Source organism: Filicampus tigris, chromosome 11 (assembly GCF_054856515.1).
Source record: "Filicampus tigris isolate MCC_2025a chromosome 11, RoL_Ftig_1.0, whole genome shotgun sequence".
In the NCBI taxonomy this organism is placed as follows: domain Eukaryota; kingdom Metazoa; phylum Chordata; class Actinopteri; order Syngnathiformes; family Syngnathidae; genus Filicampus; species Filicampus tigris.
Window position 1 is genome coordinate 18,063,212 of NC_141227.1, and position 21,673 is coordinate 18,084,884.

The 21,673-nt window shown below is 39.8% G+C and overlaps 2 protein-coding genes across 9 annotated transcripts in view; one reads left to right on the forward strand and one right to left on the reverse strand.

Annotated features, from left to right (window-relative positions):
- Positions 1–798: 798 nt before the first annotated feature.
- Positions 799–9,467, forward strand: otx1 (orthodenticle homeobox 1). Its single transcript, XM_086045631.1, has 4 exons — positions 799–1,116; positions 3,978–4,186; positions 5,423–5,574; positions 7,423–9,467. Exons 2-4 carry the CDS (start codon positions 4,090–4,092, stop codon positions 8,185–8,187), a joined length of 1,014 nt encoding a protein of 337 aa, XP_085901757.1. The 5' UTR covers positions 799–1,116; positions 3,978–4,089; the 3' UTR covers positions 8,188–9,467.
- A 5,536-nt stretch (positions 9,468–15,003) lies between these two features.
- The window catches only part of wdpcp (WD repeat containing planar cell polarity effector), a 68,566-nt gene continuing 61,896 nt past the window's right edge, over positions 15,004–21,673 (reverse strand). For 7 of the 8 annotated variants that reach the window (XM_086045626.1, XM_086045625.1, XM_086045622.1 and 4 more), the window contains 3 exons: positions 21,288–21,387; positions 17,003–17,034; positions 15,004–16,228 (listed from right to left, as the gene is read on the reverse strand). In XM_086045626.1, coding sequence (XP_085901752.1) covers positions 17,019–17,034; positions 21,288–21,387 — 116 coding nt within the window. In that variant the 3' untranslated portion in view covers positions 15,004–16,228; positions 17,003–17,018. Of the gene's footprint in view, positions 16,229–17,002; positions 17,035–21,287; positions 21,388–21,673 lie in introns of those variants that run through there. The other variant, XR_015088743.1, reaches the window with a different exon arrangement.

Genomic DNA, 21,673 nt, shown 5'->3' on the forward strand with positions numbered 1-21,673 from the left:
TTTGCGTGGTGTGTGTGTGTGTGTGTGTGTGTGTTAATGCGTGTGCTTGTCGTTGTGTGTGTGTTAAAAACATACCAAAATGGATTAATTTAATATGTTTTATTTTTATACGTGAAACACCCACAACAAAAAGTCAGGCGCACGTTAGAGTTGGATGAAAATGAGAGAAAAATCCGAAGTAGCACACTGCGCCAGCATTAATTGGTTTTACCGTTAAATAATTCCAAATAAACTAAATGCAATGCAAATAATAACAATAAAAAGGCAATTTTTAAATAAAACAGTGTATTTTTACAATTTTTGAATTTTTTATTTTCTATTTTTGAATTAAAAAAGGTGTGCTGACAAAAGAAAAATCTTAAATACTGCACAAGCATTTAGAAGTCAAATCCCAAATGTAAAAACATCAAAAATACCATCATCCTGTAGAAAAACAGAAGACCTGGATATTTAAATTAAACAGAAACTGTCCAATTGAAACTCGTTTTAAGTTACAAGAAATCTCGTTCTTTAATAAAGTAAAACTGACATCGTTTCATGTTTTTACGTTTTTCGCAATCCTACAGTTTTAGGTTTTTAAACGAAAACAAGCAGAGGAGGCCCTCGGAGGAAAGAAGGGAGGAAAGTGAGAGAGGGAGAGAAAAGAGAGAGAGAGGGGGAAGTGGGCGTGTGTCTTGCGTCTCTCTGCTCTCCTATTGGCCATTACGCCCATCCTTCATGCGGAAGTAGCGCTCCTATTGGCTGTCGGAGGCGGGCTGGCAGGTGCCAGCGTTCTCTTAGAGGCACTGGGCGGGCGGAAGGCCCCCATTAGCTTCACCAAAGCACCCACACACACGACAACAGCAACCCACACACGCGACACTCTCCCCGGCCCTCGGACGACAGAGGAACCGCCAACGTCGGAGCAACGCCGGAGCCCCGCCGGAGCCCCGCCGGAGCCCCACCGGAGCCTCTTCCATAGCTTTTGTCAGCCGACATGTCGAGCGCTTTTCTAGCCGAAGGAGAGCGACTTTAGGCGGCTTGCGTGCTTTCCTGCTCGCGTTGCTGCTTCTGGATACTTTGAATTAATTTCATTTACTGGGAAGGAGAAAGAAGGACAGGAGATACACAAACAAGGTGACTTCGCGTTTGATGACTTTTGGACAAAATACGCTTAAAATACTCTAGGGGGAAAAAAAGTAGAACGTTTTTGTCTAACATTATAGTCATTTAAGTTGTGTTGCGAGCTTTAAGATAATGAAGAAAGCAACAAAAGAAAAAAATGTGTTTTAAGAAAACAAAAGTTGCAAAGTACATTACAATATGGGACCTAACTCTGCTTTAAAATGTTTGTATTGATGGGTCTCTATCAGAATTATCGATAATCTAGCAAAAACAAACAATTGGCCATTTTAGTTCATATTTTCATTGCATATCGTCATTTTCATTCATTTTCTGCTCATTTTATCGAAATGCCGGTTCGTTCACCTCACATTTTTATCATTTCTTTATTATTGATTCGCCATTTAGCTTAATTTTATTAATAATCTTGCAAAAATACACAACCAATTGCCTTTTCTATTCATTTTTATTACAATAAATAATATTTTTACTTAATTTTTTTCCCAATATTATCTTAAATGTAGATCGTGATTACGCTTGTGTCAGAAAGAACAAAACAGCACCCAAGTATTTTCTGGTCATGTCATAAAAATGTGGCCTTGTCTGTAATTTTTATTGCACGCAAAATGGGCCCTAACTTTTTTTTTTTTTAAGCATTAAAAAAACGTCAAACACAGCATTCTTTGGCGTGTCCATTAATTCTTTTTTAAGTCTAAATTAAATTTTTACCCCAACATTAGTTTAGATGTAGACTATGTCGTGTCCCGGGCCTAGAGTTAAGGGGAGGGGGGAGACTTTAACTTTAATCAGAAAACCTGATATTTACGTATAGGCAGTAAAGTGAAAAGCATCGTTTTGAAAAGATAGAAGTTTTTGGGTCACTTTGGGTCAACTTTTCTTCTTTTTTTTTAGTGGTCGATTACAGTGTGGAAGCTGAGTTGCTGCAAACGATAATGATCGATGGTTAATTGTTGTTGGAATCGTTTTCTATTGTTTGCTGTCAGATAAAAATGCTAAATTCTAATGGGGGGGGTCTGCAGGGGGTGTTGGGGAGGGGGGTGCTTCATTTGCACGCAGATGTTTTCTTGTCTGCTTTTGAGCGCAATACACGTCCACGCTCGCCTCGAGAATTTAACACAAGTTTGATGGCAAACGCTCCAAAGCAAGCAAAATGAACATTTTCATTTGCTGCCTAGAATAACCCAAATAGTTTGACTCTTTTCTCCCCAGATTTCCATAATTACTTAAGTATTGAGTAAATAATGGAAAACTTTAATGATTTTTAAAAAGATGTAAAATATCCTTCACTGATTTAATCAAATATTTATTTAGAGTTTTCCCCCGAGGACTTGATAAACTTCGAAAATAAACAAGCGTGTGCTAGCATTGAATAGATTCACGTGGCTGCCTTGACCGAATTAGAATAACAAAAATATTTCAAACACTGCAAAGAAAATAATCAGCTGTGATTTCTCTTAAAAATGTATGCAATGTTTTGCTCACGCAAACTTAAAAAAAGCATTGTTTTTATTCATTTGCATTTATTCCATTAAAGTTAGCCCTTTAACTAAACACGAATCCCCAATTGAAAGCAACATATGGCATGTTTTTGTACTTTTTGATTACAAACTATAAAAACGACTTTAAATTTAACACATGAAATTAAACGCTTCATAAAAACAACAGATGACAGGAACTTTTTTCAAGTTCTAAGAGTTGCATTTGCACTTTTTTTGTTTTTGAATTTGCCAGACAAGGGTGATTAACAGTTAATCAATGAAGTGTGAGCAATTAATGATAAATTTTACACATATTAGCCTCAACAAAAGAGCTCCATGATGCATTTAAATGTGATGAGCAACAAATTTGTCAAACTCACGGCCCGGGGGCCAGAGACGGCCCACCACAACATTTTATGTGGCCCACCAAAGACAAATTAAATGACTACCTCATGTTTCTTGCTAAATAGATTTGTTCTTTTTTTATTGAAACAAAGTACATGCCATATTTGCTCATTTTAGTCACAAACACCAAATCACATTTTTAATTAAACATTTGTTGAGTATTCCATAACTTCTCATTACAACATGTTGTTAAAAATGGATCTAAATAAAAGTCCCAAATGAAGAGATTATAGCCTCCTTTGTACTTCCACGTTTCTCAAACGATTCAAAACAATCCAACTTCAAACAATTCAGCTAATTCACGACATCTTGGTCATAATCCCATATCCAAAATAACAATTTTTCAAAACTAAAACCTCAAATTTTTCTAAAAAAAATCCATAAATCAAGACATGCATGTTTTTTTAAATTTTTTTATTATGCCCGTCCTTTCATATTTCTTGACAGATTCAAACAATTCAAGTTTGAAATATTCAACATAGTTCAGGTGATATCTTGGGAACAATCCTTATACTTCCATAATCAATTTTCTAAATAAAATTCTCAAATTAAAAGCTTTTTTCCACATTCACCTCTTACTTCCACGTTTTTTTTGACCGATTCAACCCAGCCGAACTTCAAAAGATTAAACTCCTTTTAGGGGACATCTTGGCAATTATTCTTGCGATAAACTGGATACAAAAATTTCAAAATAAAATCGTTGACTTTCCATTTCCACATTTCTTGACTGATTCAAACCATTCCTACATTTTATATATTAAGATAATTCTGGTCATTTTGGGAACTATTCCCTCTCCGATTCTCCAAAATCACAGTCCCAAATGAAGAGAGATTTGACCACCTTTTTCCACACTTCTTGAGATTACAACTTTAAAACGGTCAACTCCTTCAAGGACAACAACAATCGTAGCGGCCCTCTGGATGAATGTTTATGAACCTCTATTTTTTTTTTTTTTTTTTTTCCCGTGACAGCGCCGCAGCGAGCCGCCTCGGGCCCTCGCGTCCCGCCAAGCTGCAGCATCCCCGGGGCCGAGCGGCGAGCCAGTGGGCCGAGCTGGGCGGCGCCGCAGTGAGCGCCTGTAGCATGATGTCCTACCTCAAGCAGCCTCCCTACGCCGTCAACGGCCTGGGGCTGAGCGGAGCCGCCATGGACCTGCTGCACCCCTCTGTGGGCTACCCGGGTACGTACGCACGCACGCACGCACGCACGCTCGCTCCTCGGTGACGTCACGCGCCGACTATTCATATTAATTGGGTTTGGACTCGTGCATAATTCAACCTGCATGCGCAAACATGTACAGTATAGCTGTTCTCTGCTCGTGTAATCGAAACGTGGCCTTTCTACTTTAATGCGACTAGGGAGTTAAAAATGAAGCCTTACTCACTTTTTGAAGAGTCTTCAATTGTAAGTTCTAGTTATTTGATACTAAGGCTTTTCAATTCATTTTGATTTGTAATAAATTACACGAAGTGTTTGTCATTGAAATGAAAACACTTTCATGCTACAGAAACGAAATTGTTTTACGGAGGGCCCGGTAGCAGCCTGCAATAAATAGCGAAATAGTGTAATTAAGCACAAGAATAGTAAAATAATAATAAAATTTAAATTACGTGATTAAGGTCGTGTCCTGGGAATTTATCTGAAAAAACAAAATCCTGTAAGAAAAGCAGTGATAAGAACATTTTCTCATCATTGAAACATGACTTTGCAACTTTGGAAACAAATTGAGTATCACACGTCATTTTATTGGCTCTTCAATTGTCAGGATACTAGTTTATTGATAATCAAGGCTAAATCACAATTTCTTTTCTTTTCTATTAATTTTTACTGTAATAAATTGTTTTTCAACATTAGTTAAATGTACACGTGATTAAAAGCATCCCGTGTTTTGTTGTCTTACAAAAAGTTTTAAAATACTAAGTCTCTGTTTGAAAAGAATTACCACAGTGGTCCTAACTCGCTTTTGTTCTTTGTTCCTCCGTGTACTAATAAGAAAAAACACACATTTGCTCCAGCTTTGCCACCGATTTTTATTGTAATAAATTATATTGAATCTTAAATTGAATTAAAAAATGTTCCTCTAAAATGTCAGTTTCTTTCGATCATTACAAAAAAAACCCACAATTGCATAAATAGTAGGAACAATCAATGCCAACAGATTTATTTAACATAATTACTTGAGTTTAAAAAAATCCAAACGACCTTTTTCAAGGAGAAGGCCATAATTATTTTATCGCTGAAGAAAAATCACTTTCATATTTGTGTACTCGGAGAAAATTGACCTCGGCACATGAATGTATAAAAAAATCGGAATAAATTAACAAAAACATATAAACGTAAGTTTTAAGGCTATGAAGCAATAGTGAGAGTAAGTCGTCATTCGTGAGGATATTGACTTGTGCGGTGTTTTTTTTAGCGACACCCAGGAAGCAGCGTCGCGAGCGAACGACGTTTACCCGATCTCAGCTGGACGTCCTGGAGGCTCTGTTCGCCAAGACCCGCTACCCGGACATCTTCATGCGGGAGGAGGTGGCTCTCAAAATCAACCTGCCAGAGTCCCGCGTGCAGGTCGGCGCCTCCACCTCACACGCACTCACTTTATTAGCTACACGATGACACTTTTTGAAGCCCAATTTCCGCCGGTTAAATAATGACCAGATGCTATCAAGGTGCTCGGAGCTAATAGGCTAATTCATTAGCCCAACAGGCGGGCTCTTTAAGTCGATTTACTAGCTCATTAATAACATTCAGTTGTCACTTCAAATCACTTTGGAGCAAATCGGAAGTGTCGTCAATGCCTTTAGTTAAAGTGTCCACGCTTGACTTTTATGACTCAATTAGCGACGTTTGAACCTGAGAGAAGAACCTAACTTGTGCGTCGCCATTTTAAGTCGAAAAAAGGTGCCATTACCTTAATGGAAAATGTCGTCCCTTTTTTTCTTATTATCAATGAGCTAATATTAAGGATTAACACACCCAAATATGACTCACATTAAATGTAGAGCCATTATTGATTTGCCAGAGACAACCTGCAGTCAAGCGGAAGGATTTATTTGATACATTTAACATCAGTTGTGTATCTGCATGGCCGTTTAACATTATAAAATGCATATAAATTAACTTGGCTGACATTATTAAGTATTATTCGTTTTGGTTTTTGTGTAACAATAGTAAGTAATATGCTATAGAAGGTTTTTGGTGGTAATTTTGTTGGCAAGGCTGAATCAAAGCACATTTAAGCCTGTCCTCTGCATACGTATATGCTTCAGTCTCCCCCCCAATACATGTAAATCTAATGTAATGTATTTAGAATATGTTGCAAACAAGTAAAGAGACACCAAACAATGTTTTAAATACTCATTTAATGTAAAACTTGACACTTTGCATTCAAGTGTTGTGGTTATTCCTTCTTTTCAGTGCCTTCCATACGAGTTTAAGGCACTAAATGAGGCCTAGTGGCCAATGTAGGCTCTAAACCCACCTGTCTACCTGTTTAAAAAAAAAAAGTACAGTGGATGGATTAAAAATGTGTATTAAAATGTAAATGCTCAATGGATAACTGCAGATGTAGCGTTGAAGTGTTATGGTTGTTTCAGCTTTATTTCCAGAGTCCCCCCCATGATGAACAGGTGGTTTAACCCCCAATTCCTCATGGGAAAAAAAACGATTTGATGTTGAAAATGTACATTTCTTATTTCCATTTCACGATTCAAAAATGGCTACTATGATTAAATAAAATAGTAATTATAAAATTTGTATTTTTAGATATCCGTGACTCAAATGAGTGGGCACAAGCATCATGTTTATAGGCATGGCCCCCTATAGCCTGCCTGTGGCGACAGGTCTGCAAATAACCCCCCCTAAAAAAAAGACAAAAATGTACATTGGATGGGGAAAAAAAGTAAATAGCCAACAAAAAAATCATTATGAATGATCAGTAGATGAAAAAGTTCACGTTACATGTTGCGTAACAGTGTTGTTTAACTTCTCTCCAGTGTAGTCTTGTTGGTTGGCAGGGATTAACACATATACTGAGGCCTTGGGGCTCAGTAGACTGAGAGCCCATAATACCTGTAAGAAAAAAAACAAAAAACACATTTGATGGAAAAGAAAAAGTACATAGCCAATACAAATATTTAAAACATAAATGCTCAATGGATAAGATGAGGAAAAAAAAGTATTTCTTTTAAGACTAAAGACAACATTTTCAAGATGAAAAGCCGTAATCCTATGAAAAGTTGAGCTTTTATGATGATGTTTAATGAGGAACATTAAACATTCTAAAAACGATACGATATAATGTATTGTAAATTATTTGTGGACCTCTCTTAGTCCAGGGAGCCCAGTTTGAGAACCGCTGTTCCAGAATGTACTCGGTGCCCCGGAAGTGCACTAAGTTGATGTGTGTGTTTCCAGGTGTGGTTCAAGAACCGCCGGGCCAAGTGTCGTCAGCAGCAGCAGAGCGGCGGGGGTGCCAAGGCACGGCCCCCCAAGAAGAAGTCGTCCCCGGCCCGAGAGAGCACGGGTTCGGAGAGCAGCGGTCAATTCACGCCGCCCGCCGTCTCCAGCACGGGTTCGTCCTCGTCCTCGTCGGCGGCGTCCAATCACGCGGCGGCTGCGGCGCTGAGCAGCAGCACGGCTCCGTCCATCAGCACCGTGTCGTCCATCTGGAGCCCCGCCATCTCCCCGGGTAACGCCCCCGCCCCGGCCGCCGCCCCGCTCCCCGAGCCCGGCCCGCCCTCCAATGCGTCCTGCATGCAGCGCTCCATGTCGGGATCGGCCACTGCCGCCACCTCGTACCCGATCTCCTACAACCAGACGGCGGGCTACGGCCAGGGCTACCCGGCCCCTTCCGGCTCCTACTTTGGCGGCGTGGACTGCGGCTCCTACCTGGCGCCCATGCACTCCCACCACCACCAGCTCAGCCCCATGGCCGCCTCGTCCATGTCCGCCCACCCGCACCACCACATCGGCCAGTCCTCAGGACACCCGCACCACCACCACCCGCACCACCACCACCACCCGCATCAGGCCTACGGCGGCTCCGGACTGGCCTTCAACTCGTCCGACTGCCTGGATTACAAAGAGCAGACGGCTGCCTCGTCCTGGAAACTCAACTTTAACGCTTCGGACTGCTTGGACTATAAAGACCAGACCTCCTGGAGGTTCCAAGTCTTGTGATCGCTGACTTTTATTTTACCCAGACAAAAGCGGCCGCAGCGCTCGGAGCCGGAGCGCTCGGGAGACGGAGCGTTCGGGAGCTGGAACACTCTGACTCTGAGAATTTTGGGTCCGGAGCATGTTTTGCTACGTTTGTTAAAGCGGCGCGTTTGTTCGGGAGCTGGAGCGCTGGGGAACGGCGCTCCCGGCAGCCAGAGCATCCAGAAGCCGGAGAGCGCAACTCTACAAGCCGGAGTGCTCCTGCTTCAGAGCGCTCCGGCTCCTGAATGTTCTTGAGCTGGAGCGCTCAGGAGCTGTAATGCTCCGGGTTCAAGAATTCCGAGTCTAGAGCATTTTCCGCCCTGGACGCGGAACTCTTGGAGCCGCGCTGCTCCTGCTCCCGAGTGCTCTGGCTAGTGCGTGTTCTTGAGCAGTAACACTTTGGGTTCAAGAATTCCGAGTCCAGAGCGGAAGATGCTCCGGACATGGAATTCTTGAACCCGGAGTGCTCCTGAATGTTCGTAAGGTACTATTCAAAGAGCAGGAATGTCGGAGCGCAGAATTCTTAGAGGTGGAATGCCCCTGCTCCCGAGCACTCCGACTCCTGAATGTTCGTGAGCCAGAGCATTTGGGAGCTGGAAAGCTTGAAGCCACTCGAGAGTTGGGACTCGAAGAAAAAAATGATGAGGAGAAGGCAGTTTTTTAAAATTTTTGTTTTCTTCGAGGGGAGGCAACCGGAGCAGCCGTGTGGAATATGAATCAAAAAGCTCTGTTACACCCCTTTTTATTTGTGTTTTCTTTTTAGAGATTTTTAGTCAGCGTCTGAGCTGAAAGCGTGTAAATATGTATTTGGGTCAGTTCCAGTGACCGCTTTTAGATGGTGTTTTTTTTGCAACTCTTTACTACACACGTTGGGAGGGAAGAAAAATACTGAGGAAAGAAATGTAAATGTTTCCAAAGAGATCAAATTGGCCCCTGAAAAAAAGTTTGTTTTCCAGATGATGCTTTTGTTTTACTCCGAACAAAGAATTCCACAGAAGATCAAAGGATTCCGCTCACTTGATCCTCCTCATCTTTCTTTGGCTTTGGTGATGTTTGAACGCAGCACTTGGCAACAACTAGAACGTTTTGATTCTATTACTGATCACTTTGAGAGCAAACTGCAACCACTTTTCACTTCCTCAAACTGACTTCTCTTGAGATGATGTTGAATGTATTTCCACCCCCCCCCCCCAAAAAAAAAAGGCGAGAGCACCCTCACTTCCATGTTCATCCAATAAAGATCCCTTCAGTCATGTTAATTTCTTCTCAACTTGAGTCCATGAATGAATAAGAGTCAAATTTAATCATGAAAATCATCTCCCTACCTGCTTTAGGGGGCAAAATGCATGTTAATCACGTGCTGATTAAAATACACGTTCGTCATCATGCTTGGTAAGCGGGATGTGCTCCCGCCAAAAATGTGTCAAGACTCAGCAACAGCAATTCAGATGGATTATAAAAATGAGGAGGAGGGGGTGGGGGGGGGGGGTAATGTTCAAATATGACAGATCAAATGACGTTAGGACTGTACTCATGAAATTATTGGAAAATAAGAACTAATAACCACGGTCCAATAAAAATGGAAGTAAAGGTGTGTTAGATGATTTAAACATTCTTTACGGTGTAAATTTATGAAATACTTGTAATTTTTTCATTGATAAATATGCATCCAATTAAACACAAATAGATGGGTCACATTTTTGGGGAAATAAATTTGGGCTACATATTTCTGTTTTCTAATTTAATGCTGGTTGGTGATTTTGTTTTTAAAAAATGATTAGCGTCTGTATATTTTAATATTTAATATTTCTGCAGTTTTTACGAGTAAACCTAACCTAAGAACCGACAATTACTTGCATTTAGGGTTACATTTGTCAAAGTGACTACATCATTGAATGTTAAATATCATTGGCCTAATAATATCTATTTCTGCAATATTTATATTGCTAGCTTATTCGCATAATTGTCTAAATTACATTTGAATGTTGGCAACCCAAAACCTCACCCCAAAAAACATTCAAGGTCCAGGTATCTCGATTTACCTTTTGTGGATAACCATGACCTGAATGAATGAGATTTATTTTTTATCAAGCACGATATTTTTTGAATTGATATTGTGACAGCAAGTTAAAAATGACTTCTGCTAACCATATGTCTGGAATAGTAGAAGAAACTACCACTACAAAAGGTTAATCTGCATTCCCCCCCAAATAGATAACTGATAAACTTAAGCACAAGTAAATGCACAGTTAATTATGCACTACAGCTTTTTTTTCAAATGAAGTAAATTTAAGGCAAATTGTTATGTTTTTTAACAACCAAATGAGATAAATAATTGACTACAAAGCTGTAAATGTCCATTTTCAAAGTTGAAAGAACATTTCAACAAATTCCATTATAGATTCATATTTCTAGTAGACATGCTGAACTTTTGACACTGTTGCCGTGCCCATGAAGTGAACTGGAACACGCGTGTGCATGAGTGCTTCTCATGTCAATCAGTGGCGTAAAGGATAAAGACAAAAAACAAAAAAGGAAAATAGAGGATTGTTGGGCACACAATGTTCATGCTCGTCTCTGATTGGCTGAAGGCTACCGCCACATGTTTGTCTTGTGAAAAAATGAAAAATGTGATGCAACAAAATTATTATAAATGGCGTATTTAAAATATTTTATTTACAGTTAAATCCAGACTTAATTAAATAACTCTGCCTTTACAAAAATAATATTGCTCTTTCTTTGCATTAACTGAACATTATATTGAGCTGTTCCTAATATTTCAAACTACCTGAGAGCAGCAAGTGTTGCCACCATGAGGACTACATTTATTACAAATCATAACATGTTTTAAAAAAAAATAAGTCCAAATAGAAAATCTCTGTTAGGGAAACACCATCACTGTTTATACTACACACACATAGATCTATTTATACTAGACAAGCTTGTCCTTTTTACCTTCCAGCTGCCCTTTATTTGGTCAAAATATTAAAGTCTGACATTTTGGTTTTCCATTGTGTAGAAAGTATCGGGACGTAGTCAAGCTGACACAAAACAGATACAAAGACCAAATATTTCCAAATATAAAGGGGGTTGTGAATATCATTTCATTGTAGATCTGGATAAAGGTGCGGATACAGGAAGTTATTTCCCCAGTTTGATGGTATCAATCGAAGCGTCTCCCCTACAAGGTATGAATGGTACCACCCGTCTGCTCAAGAACGAGGAGGAACCCTGATAACTGTCAGGCCTTGGGGGAGGTCTGTACTTCACTAAGTGGCTGCTGAGTAATTAGATATGGTCACTAACAACACTTCTAATGGTGGCCTCAGGCTTTTTCACCGTGCTCTAAGTACACAAATACTTAGAAAGTAGGGGATGGAAATTGCAGCATATCGTATCTATATCGCCAACGATGTCACGATACAAAAATGCGATAACTCTGGTCAGCATCAAATCTTAATCAGAGATGGGTTTAAGTAGACTTATTTTGACGCTGATGTCATTTTTTTTTCTTTTTTAGATATTTTCATTTTGTTTTTTTTGGGTTTTTAAAAGCTTGCGCAATCCGGATTTTACCATGCAGTGTAATTTATACCTATGACGTTTCAGAAAAAAATTCCACCTGTTGTTGACCCTATCCCTTAATTAATAAATATTACTAAATATATATATATATATAACTACAAGTATATTCCATATTATATTATTATTAAGAATTATATTAATACTAAGATCATTATTATTATGAAAACCTGATGAAAAATATCAACTACAAATTTTACTTAAAAATGTATTAAAAGTTGTAAAAATCTGTTGACCGGTATCATCGAGTTGGAAGATCGGCTGAAATTTTTATAATTTTTTTAGTATGATGAAATGGTGACGTCCAATTAGAGATTTAAAACAGATTTAGCTAATTATATTAGAAACGCGATAATCGATAGCCAATTTTGCCATCACATGGGCTGATTTTGCCGTATTGTTACCGTAGTGTGTAGCGAACAATGATACGAGACCTCATATTGGTAAGGTTTGGGGCCAAAAAATTGAAAAGAAGATTGCCTAAAAGTACTGTAGACTATGGGAACGGAGAGGTAGTGTTTACCTTCACCTTCTTAGCTGCTGGTCCTGGTTTGCCGACGTGTCCGACCTGCCATGACAATGAGGCCCCACTGCACGTTAGGAATTGTCGGGGATAATCATCTCCCTCGAAGTCGTTGCGACTTGTTCCCACCCTCGGGAGGCAAGCTTAGGTGAAGCTCGTTGGCCTCGGGGTGTCAAGAGGATCTTCCTGTTGGTGGACAAGCTCGTCTCCAGACGTCTGTCTCACATGTAGGACATGTTTCCTTTTTCACTTACATGGAGACACAATACAACAATGATGGGAAAACAATGCAACACAGAAAAGACACAAAATGGACATTCGCACTCACCCCCCTAAATAGGGAAAAGGAATCAGGAAAAAAAAGTAACAAAACAAAAAATAAACTTGTATCGTAAGCCTAATAGCATAGCTGCCCAAGTTTGACTTTAACCTTCATAATATAAATAAAACATACCAAAATGCTTTCTAAAATCCAGGTCGGGTAATCTGCAAAAGTTGAATGGAGGCAACTGGAATCGTTTTGTTAAATTTGTTGTCCCACCCCACCCGTTTTATGAAAACATAAATAAAAACATGACAAAGGCAATTTATGCTATTAGGTTAGCGATATGTTGCAGCTCATTTTAAATGAGAAAGTACTTTTCTAGTTTCAATCCCATTAGGAGTGATGATAAGTGACCAGAAGCACGTTGTTACCTTCAATAGTTTAGCTAGCTAAGGCTAACAACAGCATAGCATTTTGTTACAGACTTGGAGCAGACAAAGTTGATTTTTGACATCTTCAAGCATGTCACTTTTCAGTAATTACCTTTTAAAAGAGCAAAATCCTGATCAAATATAACAAAAATAGATACAAAAGGCCCAAAGTGCATACGTTTGATGTGTGAAATGACATAATGAAGTACATAATGACATGGAGCTCCCACAGACGATGAAGCAGCCCTGAGGGCGGAGGGCCCATCATTAGCACTGATAAATCCCACCATGCGACAAAGTGCTGCAGGCTGCCTTCATTAGGAAACATTAACAAGGCCACGAGTGTGTTAATAGCACTGATGGACCATGTTAAACATGTTAGCTGGTGGCCATACGCTTCATTACCATTGCAATTTATTCATAATAACACAGGCGCTTTCGCAATAATAGCAGTCGGTGTGCTGCCTTCGACTGGAACGCAACTGTACAGTGTCCCTTGTATATTTGTAAATTCCATTATTTGGATTCTTTTTAAACCTATATCCTCCATTATTCAGGTGCAAAAGTAAAAGTATTGCTTCGGCGTCATTTTATTTCTAGGGAACGATGTGGAAGTAAGGTGATAAGTTTCATTTATTCAGGCCATCGCTCTTTTTAGCAGCAGTGTAGTGGCGCCATCTTGTTTTCAAGGAACGACGTTGAAGGAAGGGGAGGAGCTTCATTTCATCAGGCCATAGCCCGTTCTGATATAAAAAGAGTGCTTAGCCGCCATCACGTAACATCGATAGGCAATCATAAACCTTTTGGGGGTGGGTTGTTAATTACTTGCGGATTTTTGTTATCAATACTGGGGGAACAATTGCACGTCTATTTTAAAAGATGTTCAGTAATGTCTTGACTTACAATCCTTCCCCATTGAAATGAATGTCAATTTCAATCTATTCCAGCAACCCCCACACCACCCGAAAAACCTTTTTATGTGTTTTTTAATGAGACAAAACAGTGTTGTGCATTATAAAAAAAACATATATCATAATTTAATAGCATGCAAAGAATTAAACGGTGTGCATCATGCTGATTCGATGAGCATCAGGCTGCTCATTCTGGTGTGTTTGCTTCAGACACCTGGGGCCAGTCTAAAACACACAAATTTACAGGTAGATTTGATGATGAAACCTTGAAGATTGTCTTAACTACGCAGCAATGTTAGTCATTTTTTGCAGAGGATAAAAAATATATGCATGTGAGTATTGTATACTCGGTCTACATCTGCTACAAGTTGTTTACTGTTTTGTAATCACCGCAACTTCACTGCTAGTTTCATTAGCCTTTGTGTTGGATTGTGTTAGCATTAGGCTAACAGAGATTTGTAACAAAAAGTTGTGTTTTGGTTTATTACAAGTTGTGTAATTGCTAACTATCTGTCGAACTGCTGCTTGTTGTGAAGTTGGCTGCCACCCTCGCAAGCACCTTCGACTCAAACCTTCGCTCGCAACTCAAGACAAAAAAAATCGTCTCAACGACGGCTTTGTACCTACAAAAACTCTTAATCGTCAGGTTGCTTATAAATTGAGGTACCCCTTTACTCTTAAAAATACATTTGCTCCCTGTGACTCCTATCAAAGTGGGTGGTGACGCCTTCTTTTTGGAGTGTCAAAAATGTCTGCTGCGTGTGGCCTCCGCAGTGAGAAGCTGAGGCTGTTAAGCAATTTTTGCAGCTGTCAGGTCAAACAATCAGGACACAACGGCGTGTGAAGGCAGCGTGACAGGCCAAACACGCCGTGCACTGGATGCGTACATAAGAGAAGTATTAGTATCAGTCACCAAAATGGAATTCCTTTCACGCGGCGGATTGACTCGGTGGAAAACGTAGCACGATTTTTCCCTTTTTTGCCACGAAACAAACAAACAACAAAAAAGAAAAAAAAAAAAAACATCCACGCTGATCTTCTGTCCATTTCCAACCACGGCTCCTTGTATATGTTTTTTGTGGGGGGGGGGGGGGGGTGTAAATCCTCTTAGAATGCAAAGTAAATAGATTAGGATACAGTGAGGGATTAGGCGCTGTCAGATTAGGCAGGCGAGCGCGCCGCGCCGACAGCTCTGACACCGGCATGGCGGATGCTCAGGAAAGGTGCCACGCTTTAACGTCGCCGCTCGGCTCCTGTTCATGAATAAAACCGCCGGCCTTAATCTCAAGCGCACAAATGCGCACACACCTTGAGCAACATTCAATATCAGTAAGGGAAATATATTAAATCGCATGATTAATGGAAGATTTTCGAGGTGTTTCCTTAAAAGGGGACATTTGCTTTTGAATGTCTTGTATACAAATAACACGCTAATTCACAAAAAGGAGAAAAGAGGTTCCGGGTTGAAATTTCAGGGTGAACGTAAAATACACGATAATCTTTTCAGGTGAAATACATTTGACCTTTGAACTTTTGAACGCCAATTGTTCATTGTTTCAGTGATTTTTGCACAACTTGCTGTTCTCTAACAAAGAGCTAAGTGGTCAAATTCACAATAGGTGTTTGATAGCTGAACATTTCCAAGGATGTCCACTTCTATGCCTTTCTGTGCCTCTTCCAGTATCTCTGTTGCAAGCTGCTGATGACCTTCTATGAGACTGAACGCTAAGTGGCTACTTGCATCTGAGAGCATTCCGTTTGCAACCTTGAGATTCTGTCGATCATTGGTAAACATGAGCATGAGTTTAGCCTGTTTTACTGCCACTTCTCCTCACTTTTATGAATAGCGTAGTTGTGTGCATTTGAATACCTGGCAAGCCATCAAGTGTGAAATTAATCTGCGTTTGTCCATGTCAAGTGCCACATTACTACATTAATTAACTTGAATTTCAGTAGCTTGGTGATGAAATGCTGCATCCTTCAATGGAATCTCACTGTTTTAAGTTGTAAAAAAAAAAAAAAAAAGCATGACATCTTTATGTTACATTTACTTCCCTGACCAGAAAGGGATAGCTGGATGAGTTTGTTTGTGGAAAAACACCATCAGGATGAACTTTCGGAGGCATCCCCAGCGGGACACCGAAACCTCAGCTGGTCCTGATGTTGCGCCATCAGTGTGGCTTTCAAGAAGTACTTTGAAGTCCACCTTTATCAATAACAATGATTGGTGATTGATTAAGTGGGCGTGGCACAGCGGTTAAACGGTTCAGAGATAAACCAGTCAAAGCACGCTGGGGTTGTCGTCTTCCTGAGGGACAACAAACACAAACATTAGATCATGTAAAGATGGTCCGATCCAGCCTAGATATTGTGTACAATAAAAAAGAATAAAACATTTGCCAAGAATATGAGTGGGGTCCAAATTGAAAATCTATTAAGATCTAATGGGGACTATTGCAAATTGTATATTAAATATGAATTAAATATTAATTTATATATATTATATAAAATGTATATTTTATATATATGTATATTATTCATATTATAAAAACAAAAAAAGAATAAATACAATTTGAGAATCAAAATAATAAATATGTCAATTTGATAATATAAAACTAATACATAAATAAAATGCATTAATCAAATTTGATTTATTAAAAAAAATACTTAAAATTGCAATTCGGTAAATTAATCTACAGAATAATAAATACAATTTCAGTTCAGTAATAAGTAAACACAAAAATGAATTAAATAACAAAAAATGTATTCATCCAAATTATTATTTTTTGATTAAATTGTATTACATATTTTTATATAATTATATTATTACAGAATTAATATTTACAGTGGATTCTTGCCATTTGTTGAGTATAAGGACTGATCCTGACGGCAAATAACGACCCTCCCGAAAAATCGAACCGCAAATATGTGGGGGCCTGCTGTACACCATAGAATTTTATTTGTGATAATTCATTTAGACATTTTACATTGAAATTGTCATTTAAAAACAGTATAAATTAACAACAACTATGAAGAATAACTATAAAAATACTTTATGAAATGACAAAAACAAATAACTCACGTTGAGGCCACCTCATTCATCTTGCTTGCTTCCTGTAGGAGAAGAAAGGGAACAGACGTTTCATGCATAATCATAAACTTACATGCACATAACATGTGAACAGGCCTGGTGCATTAATTGAACATCGCACCCAGGCTGGTTTTGAAGTTGTTGTCACTCATTGGTGATCTCTCTGCCTGCGAGCGTTGCACGTTAATAAGCTTGTGACTGACATTAAAACCCTTGTGCAGATATTTAAAACAATGTGACGTAAATCGCCTCCATTAGCCTAAAGTCTGGATTATCAAACGGCAGCGTGACAATTCCCCACCAGTCCGTGATTTGAAATAATTTGACGTGTTGAAGCGGTGCAAAAAAAAAAAATAAGCTTGTAAAGTCGTGTAGCAAGGTAAAACCACTTTGTCTTCAAAGCACTTCATTTTAGTTTGCTTTTACTTTGAAATCAAAGTCATTCATAATTTAATGGCTAATTTTACCACCCAATTTTGAAAATTTCTATTTCATCTCTCTCAGTGCTAAGTAAATTCAAGAGGTGTGGTCAAATTGTCCTGAAGGACAGTTCTTCCAGCAAATGCAAGTACAGTACTTGGTTCAATGAAACAAAGTAACAGTGATCTAGTTTTCCTCTTCAGTGTGTTATGAGTCATTGCTCGTCTCCAACACTACTTTAATGATATGTGGTCAAAAGAGTGAATAAGCATTTCAAAGGACAGTTAGAGGTGTGACAGATTTGGTTCATTAAAACAAAGTAACAGTGTTCTTTTTTTTTCTGCTGCGTGTTGTGTGTCATCACTAGTTTCCAATACAAAGTGAACGAAGGAGGTGTGGTCTGACACGTTGATACATTATTGAACGACGGTCCTGGCAGCAAACGGAATTACGTGGTTCATCAAAACAAAGCAACAGCGATCGTGTTTCCTCTTCTTTCCAGCACATCATGGGTCATAGCTTATCTCCTTCAATACGAAAGGAATAGAGGGGGTGCAATTGAAAGTGGAACTAATATTTTGAAAAACAGTTCCGATTGAGAATATAGATACTTGGTTCAATTGAACAAAGGAACAGTGATCGCAAATGGCAATACTTGTTCCAACAACAACAACAACAACAAAAGAAAACATTTTACATGATGAAACTTTTACACGAGCTTTTACATTTTGGCGTAAGACTATTGATGTCAGGTGACTTGACGACAACATTCCACAAAGTGAGACCGTAGCCCATCAGGTTAGCATGCCGCTCGTGTTTATTCTTATTTATATTCCTGCGACTCTTTCACCTGCAAAGGTTAAGCTGCAGCCTGAGATAAGGCGTGTGTGTGAGACACAACACACAGATAGTAGTGTGTGACAGGTAGACACACGTACACACACACACAAGCTGATATTGGTATCATGGTGGCTGAATTCGTCGCTGACTGGTTTGTCTGTCAGCGCTGAAAAAAAAAAATCTACGATCATAAAGTTAAAAAACATGATGTCAAAACAATATAACGCTATTGTGGACTACTGTCTACTGTCTACGCTCTAAGGACTATGGTCTATTGCAGTGATTCTCAACCAGTGTGCCAAGGCACTTCAGTGTGCCGTGAGAGATCTTCAGGTGTACCACGGAAAATTACCCAATTATTTTGACCAAAAACAACAAAAAATATATATAAATAATTTTTCCAGGGGTTAATTTATCCATGCCAAACCACGTAGTAACACTGACAGAGCAACAAAATGCTCTCCCACGAAATTGACTGAAGTTTGAAGTTACAATTAAGCTTTTTATGTACTTTTTGTGACTCATTTTGCGAAGTAGTTTGCCGTGATTTTTTTCCTGATGTGAAAGATATAAAGGTTGAGAAACACTGGTCTATTGGGCTACGGGGTATTGACGGTGGTCTTTGGTCGATGGACTACGGTCAAAGGACTATGGTCAAATGGTCTATCAACTATGGCCTAAGGACTATGGTCAATTTGCTATGGTCCAGGAATTAAGGTCTGTGGAAAAAGGTCCATGGGCCAGTGGTCCCCAACCATCGGTTCTCAGACTGATATTTAGTACAGGGCACAGATAGTTCATGGACTGTGACCTATGGACTATGGTCTGTGGACTGCGGTCAAATGGTTCTCAAACTCTACTTGACTGTCTGTGGTCAGTGGTCAATGGAATATGATGTCATAGCCTATGGTTGATTGACCATGGTTAAATACAGGAATTATGGATTGTGGATTACGCCAGTGGGCTCTGGCTCTAATTGATGATTAAAGTGAGAAATAGACGTTAAGTTGACACCACTAACAAAAACAAGCTGCTCCACGAATGTAGCTGAGAGAGACCGAGGCCGGCGGCCATCAAAGGAACGCTGGGCCGCATCCCAGATTGCCGCTCAGTCTCACTCCGCACGGATGTGGATTTTTGGATTTGGGGGTGTTTTGGGGGTGAGGCTGGAGGGGAGCCGAAGAGCCCCCGGACTGCCATTGTGCTCTCAGACGGCGCCAAATGCTCAAAAAGCTAAGCTGTCGCTTGTTTCGCACGGGAAACAAAGAAACTTCATCTGAGAAAAGATTACAATAGTGGAATGCTACAACAGGAGGGGGTTGATCTATAACATTTTTTTTTTTTTTAAAGGCGAAGGCTTTTTGAGCATCTCTCTCTTCGGGATGAGCTTTTTCTTGGCCTCAGTCAGTGGGCGAAGACTCGGGGCATCACGTTGCCAACATGCTTCCTTTATAGAGTCTTTATGAAAAGAGAAGAAAAAAAAGAGCTTAGCATTGCACATCTCTGCCGCTTTGGACCTAAATTGGCCGATAGAAGTGATTTTTGGACAGGCTTAGAGGAAGGCCGGGTGGACGGAGTCATCAGTCAAAGAGCCACGAAAAGCCTCGGGAGGACGCAGAGAACACAAATCCCATATAAACACTCCGGTACGGTAGTTGTCCCCTTTTCACAATACAGCCACGGATGCTTCTATTTGTGTGTTTAGTCACACTCTTCTTTCACACTGCGTTGTATTAAACCATCACTGGGGTTTCGTCAGGCGTTCCAAATGGTGGCGTTTTTGAAAGCACTGTGGGCTGCTCCACTGTGTAAGAGCCAGAACGATACGGCTTTGACATTTCAAACATCACCAGAGACGACGACGACGACGACGACGACGTTCGCTTTCATACGCATCAGAATGCACACAATGATGAAGCGCAAAATGGAACACAAAAAAGAGGCAGCAGCCCGGGAGGAGGCTCCATGTCATTTTGCGCTAACAAAAAGAGGGATATTACTATGTACAACATAAAAACAGACAGATTTCCGACATGTTCACCATGATACAATGTAGAACAATTTTTACGATGTAGGCCAATGCGCCTGGGACGGGAACAGTAGTTGGTGGCCTCCACGTGGGCTATGGACTATGAACCATCAACTATGTTCCATTGATTATCGGATCTGGTCAATGTACTGCGATTTGTGGGCTTTGGTTTTTGGACTAAGATTTATTGACGATGGCCTGTAGGTTAAGGTCTGTGGCCAAAAAATTTTGGACCTACAGTTTGTGATCTATGGACTATGTGTTCCAGATTTTGGACTATGTTCCACAAACTATGGTTTGAGTATGCTGCCAGAAATTGGTGGAATTTGTACTGTTGGACTATTGAACTATATGGTATTTGATCAAAGGACTACTGTGTATGGATTAGAGTCTATGGTCTTTGAACAAAGGACTAATGTTTTGGGATTATGGATTATGGTCTTTAAACTATGGTTTAGATATTCTGCATTATGGACTACTCGACATGCCAGAAATGTATGGCCTGCAAATGGTTCATGGAATATGCCCCTCTACGAATTACGGTCAATCTTCAATGGACTATAATCCATATGGGATATGGCCTACAGAGTGGGGTCCATTGACTGTAGTGCATTGGCTTTGCTCTAATGATTATACTCTTTTGCAATCTGGTCTTCTATGGTTAATTGTCTGCGATCCAGAGACTATGGATTATTGTCTAAGGCCTATGGTTTATAATACAGTATATTGGCTACGGCCTATTGAATATGGTTAACAGTCTATGAATTCAGGTCTATGATAAATAGACTACAAACTGTGGTCAATGTACAGTGCCAGAGGTTGGTGGACTCCATGTAACACAGATTAGAAACACTCCTCAGAGATAGCAGTGAAACAAACATCTGATATGGATTAGAAAGTGCAGTATTCCCACAGTATTTGCATATATGGGAAAAAAAGTTATTATAGGGAACTTCATATAATATAATGGACAGATGTGCAACTCACAGTGTTGTTTTGGGAGCGTTTGAGTGCGATGGTCCGGTTGTAATTTGGCCTTCGATGCCCAGGCTGTAAGCACTCACACCGTTCCTCTCCTTTACAGCATCTAAAAACATTCAATGTTCTGGTCCATGAGTGTATACAAGTACAGTGCCCAAATTTTAAATAACAACAAAGTTTAGGTACTTCGCCGCCCACTTGAGTGACGTGGGGAAAAAAAATGAAGCAATTAAGGTACTGTAATGTCATCGCATGTGAGCAAGGAGAGCCATAGTCGCACTTTCAACAGTCTACCATACAAATACAAAATGATTACACTCACAAAGAGCAGACGCTTACACTGAAATAACCCAGCCAGTTCAACATCACACGTTAGGCCACGCCCCTTAAAA

Coding starts and splice junctions, on each gene's coding strand:
- otx1 (XM_086045631.1), top strand. CDS start 4,090: ATGATGTCCTACCTCAAGCAGCCTCCCTACGCCGTCAACGGCCTGGGG. Junction 4,187..5,422: donor CCCCTCTGTGGGCTACCCGG/GTACGTACGCAC, acceptor TGTTTTTTTTAG/CGACACCCAGGAAGCAGCGT. Junction 5,575..7,422: donor TGCCAGAGTCCCGCGTGCAG/GTCGGCGCCTCC, acceptor GTGTGTTTCCAG/GTGTGGTTCAAGAACCGCCG.